At 29.8% G+C, this 5,000-nt stretch overlaps 1 protein-coding gene across 1 annotated transcript; it reads left to right on the top strand.

Moving 5' to 3' along the window:
• The first annotated feature begins 2,325 nt into the window (after positions 1 to 2,325).
• On the top strand, positions 2,326 to 3,170 carry LOC149491900 (uncharacterized). Its single transcript, XM_089716977.1, has 2 exons — positions 2,326 to 2,679; positions 2,787 to 3,170. Exons 1-2 carry the CDS (start codon positions 2,326 to 2,328, stop codon positions 3,168 to 3,170), a joined length of 738 nt encoding a protein of 245 aa, XP_089573103.1.
• The last annotated feature ends 1,830 nt before the right edge of the window (positions 3,171 to 5,000 follow it).

Genomic DNA, 5,000 nt, shown 5'->3' on the forward strand with positions numbered 1-5,000 from the left:
GTAAGTAGTGGGGGATTATGGGACAAAAAATAAATCCACTTGGTTTCAGACTTGGTACAACTCAAAGTCATCATTCTCTTTGGTTTGCACAACCAAAAAATTATTCTGAGGATCTACAAGAAGATCAAAAAATAAGAAACTGTATCAAAAATTATGTAAAACAAAATACGAAAATATCTTCTGGTGTTGAGGGAATTGCACGTATAGAGATTCAAAAACGAATCGATGTGATTCAGGTCATGATATATATGGGATTCCAAAAATTATTAATGGAAGGTAGACCTAAACAAATCGAAGAATTACAGATGAATGTACAAAAAGAACTTAATTATGTGAACCGAAAACTCAATATTGCTATTAAAATTAAAAGAATTTCAAATCCTTATGGGCAACCTAATATTCTTGCAGAATTTATAGCCGGGCAGTTAAAGAATAGAGTTTCATTTCGCAAAGCAATGAAAAAAGCTATTGAATTAACTGAACAAACGGATACAAAAGGAATTCAAGTCCAAATTGCGGGGCGTCTTGACGGAAAAGAAATTGCACGCGTCGAATGGATTAGAGAGGGTAGAGTTCCTTTACAAACCATTCAAGCTAAAATTGAGTATTGTTCGTATACAGTTAAAACTATTTATGGGGTATTAGGCATAAAAATTTGGACATTTCTAGATAAAAAAGAATAAACCTTTACTTGACTTGTCTTTACATTCTATCCATTGATAGAACAAAAAATGACAAACTCTTTCCATTCGTTTTTTTGTTTTAATCAAAACAAAAAAGAAGCAATTCTAATTGTATTTCTTCATTCTAATTGTATTTCTTCTAATTCTATTCTTTTTTCTTCTATCTTCTATAGGATTGAATAGACCCGCGGTTCGATTGATGTAGTTGCTATGCTTAGTGTGCGACTCGTTGGGTTTTTATTTTAGGGTCAGGGTTAAAAAAAAAGGACTGACCTGTACTATGAACTAAAAATATAAGTAAGTATGCAACTAATAACCAGCCCAGCGCTTTGTAGTATCTCGATCCAAAGAAATTGTCAAGACATGATATATTAGCCATATCATTGTAGCCATTGAAATTCTTTTTGCACAAACAAAAGAAAAACCAATCTGATTATGAGTTGTAAATCAAAATATAAAATTAGATAGATAAGTGGAAGGGTGAAAGAAAGAGAGAAAGAGAGAAAAAGAATATCAATGATATATGATTCTAATATGTAAGGTCTATGAGTCATCACATAAAAATTATAAAAATTAATGTAATAAAGCAGCAATACCAATTGATTTATAATTAAACTAATCTGTTCATAAAAAAAAAAAAAAAAATCAAGAGCCTCGAGTCAATAAAGACTAAGCAGATTGACTCAAAGACAAGCTTCATTAGAGGCTCCATTGTAAAATTAAGACCTAAGCATTAATGAAGAAGCGATGGGAACGACGGAACCTATAATATTTTATTGATTTATTGAAAAAAAAATCATAATAATTTTTTGCTTTTGGCGGGATAGCGAAAGGTACCAGAAGACTAATTTAGTCTGAGAGATCATACCCAGACTATCTCTACAAATGAAATAAATATTGAAAGAGTCAATATTCGCGCGCGAAGTTTTTTTTATATTCTAAAGTAGAATTTTTTCTATTAGAATTATGATATCAGAATTATGATATCAGATTGCTCAAATTTAGAAATCCAATAATAGAAAAATAGAAAAAAATAAGATTATGTAAAATAATGCAAAACAAAATAAAATAGAAAAAATTATCTATAATAAAAATTATCTATAATATAATAATATAAATAATAATAAAAAAAAAAAAGGAAAAAAATAACTATATAAAAAAAATAACTATATAATAAATAATAACTATAACTACATATATATAATATATATATAGTTATATAAATTTATATAGTTATATAATATAGATATAATATAGTTATAGTTAAAATAGAAAATATATATAATAAAAATTTCTATTCTACTAATCTAATCAAAATTCTAATAAAAATACTAATCTAATAAAAAAAACTAATCTAATAAAAATAGATCTAATAAATAGATTAGATTAAGTAAATAGATTAAGCGTAAATAGATTAAGCGAAATCTCAAAGAATTCCACGATTTAGTATATTATTTTATTCAGCAAACGCATGTATATTTTTTTTCTTTTATCATTTCATTCGCGAGGAGCTGGATGAGAAGAAACTCTCATGTCCGGCTCTGTAGTAGAGATGGAGTGGCTGTAGTAGAGATGGGCTTGAGAAACAAGCATCACCTACAACCCCCAAAGGCCCCGATTCCGCAAACAGCATAGAGGACGAATGAAAGGAAAAGCTTTTCGAGCTAATCGTATTTCTTTCGGTAGATATGCTCTTCAGGCACTTGAACCTTCTTGGATTACATCTAGGCAAATAGAAGCGGGGCGACGAACAATGACACGAAATGCACGTCGCGGTGGAAAAATATGGATACGTATATTTCCCGACAAACCAATTACTTTAAGACCTACGGAAACACGTATGGGTTCGGGGAAAGGATCTCCCGAATATTGGGTAGCTGTCGTTAAACCAGGTAGAATCCTTTATGAAATGGGTGGAGTAGCAGAAAATATAGCGAGAAAATCTATTTCAATAACAGCATCAAAAATGCCTGTACGAACTCAACTCATTATTTCGGTATAGAACCAAAGGAAAAAGACCTTGGGGATGCCAAAAAAATCGCAAGTTTCTTTTTTTGTTTTGGATAAACAAAATATCTTTTTTCCTTTGCATTAAAATAACAGATAAAAAAAAACGATATGATCCAATCTCAAACCCATTTGAATGTAGCAGATAACAGTGGAGCCCGAGAATTGATGTGTATTCGAATCATGGGGACTAGTAATCGACGATATGCTCATATTGGTGACGTTATTGTTGCTGTGATCAAGGAAGCAACACCAAATTCACCTCTAGAAAGATCCGAAGTAATAAGAGCTGTAATTGTACGTACTTGTAAAGAACTCAAACGCGATAACGGTATAATAATACGATATGATGATAATGCTGCAGTTGTTATTGATCAAGAAGGAAATCCAAAAGGAACTCGAATTTTTGGTGCAATCGCCCGGGAATTGAGACAGTTAAATTTTACTAAAATAGTTTCATTAGCACCCGAAGTATTATAAGATAAAAAATTATAAAGATAAAAAATTATAAGATATAAGATAAGACATATACTATTTATTATATAAGACATATACTATTTATTATATAGTTTAGTTTATTATATAGTTCTAGTTTTTTTATTATATTATTATATAATTTTATTATATTATTATATAATTTAAATTTCATAATTTTTAATATTTAATAATTTAATTTATTATTATTTAATATATAGTTTATGTTTATTATTTTAATTTATTATTATTTATTATATAGTTATTTATATAGTTTATATAATTTATTTATATAGTTTATATAATTTATTTATATAGTTTATATAATTTATGTTTTATTATTTTTATTATATAGTTTATATAGTTATAGTATTTGAATAAAAATGAAATAGAATAAAATGAATTAGTAAATTGTGTTTCACGCATATACATATACCTTTAATAAAATAATTAATTCATAAAAAAAAAGAGTATGTTGATTATATCAAAACCAGAAAAAAATAATAATTTTAGTTTATCATGGGTAGGGATTCTATTGCTGAAATAATAACCTCTATACGAAATACTGACATGAATAGAAAAGGAACTGTTCGAATAGCATCTACTAATATCACCGAAAACATTATTAAAATACTTTTACGAGAAGGTTTTATTGAAAATGTCAGGAAACATCAGGAAGGCAACAAAAAATTTTTGGTCTTAACCCTACGACATAGAAGGAAGATGAAAGGGCCATATAGAACTAGTCTAAATTTAAAACGAATCAGCCGACCTAGTCTACGAATCTATCCTAACTATCAAAAAATTCCTAGAATTTTGGGCGGGATGGGGATTGTAATTCTTTCTACTTCTCGGGGTATAATGACAGACCGAGAAGCTCGACTAGAAAGAATCGGTGGAGAAATCTTGTGTTATATATGGTAATCTTTCTGATATCTGAATTGTATCCAGACTTCCTATTTGTTTTGTGAAAAAAAAGAGAAAGAACAGATTTCTAATATCATTCCTCTCGCATTAGTTAATACTTCGATTAATACTTCGAGAGGATTTTGGATGGAATGAAAGAACAAAAATGGATTCGGGAAAGTTTAATTACTGAATCACTTTCAATAGTATGTTCCAAGCCCATTTAAGATCTGGTTTTAGGTTATGTTTCAGAAAAGATCCAACGTAGTCTTGTCTTGTTTTATACATATACTACTACCAAATATAGAAGTAAATCCACGACCATAGCGCATCTAATTTAGATACTCCGTAAGAAAGATTTGAATGCTGAATGATTCGGCAGTTTTTTTTCAACTTTCAAATTCCTTTCACTTTCAAAAAAAACTTATTTTCTTCAAAAAAGTATGTATATTCAAGGACGGAAAATATGAAAATAAGAGCTTCTGTTCGTAAAATTTGTGAAAAATGTCGACTGATACGTAGACGGGGACGAATTATAGTAATTTGCTTCAACCCAAGACATAAACAAAGACAAGGATAATCTTTCTAAGTGAAAACACTCTAAAGGATCCGATGTACAAATAACTAAAAATAAAGGATCTTTTTGACATGAAATGGATATATCCATAGACTTCTGACTTATGAGATGATAAAATATGGCAAAACCTTTACCAAGAATTGGTTCACGCAGAAATGGGCGTGTTGGCTCACGTAAGAATGCGCGTAAAATACCAAAAGGGGTTATTCATGTTCAAGCAAGTTTCAACAACACTATTGTGACCGTTACAGACGTACGGGGTCGAGTAATTTCTTGGTCCTCCGCTGGCACTTGCGGATTCAGGGGCACAAGAAGAGGCACGCCATTTGCTGCTCAAACCGCAGCAGGCAATG

The sequence above is a fragment of the Jatropha curcas genome, unplaced genomic scaffold, assembly GCF_041381405.1.
Source record: "Jatropha curcas cultivar XTBG-Jc1 unplaced genomic scaffold, XTBG_Jcur_1.0 HiC_scaffold_258_pilon, whole genome shotgun sequence".
Classification (NCBI taxonomy): domain Eukaryota; kingdom Viridiplantae; phylum Streptophyta; class Magnoliopsida; order Malpighiales; family Euphorbiaceae; genus Jatropha; species Jatropha curcas.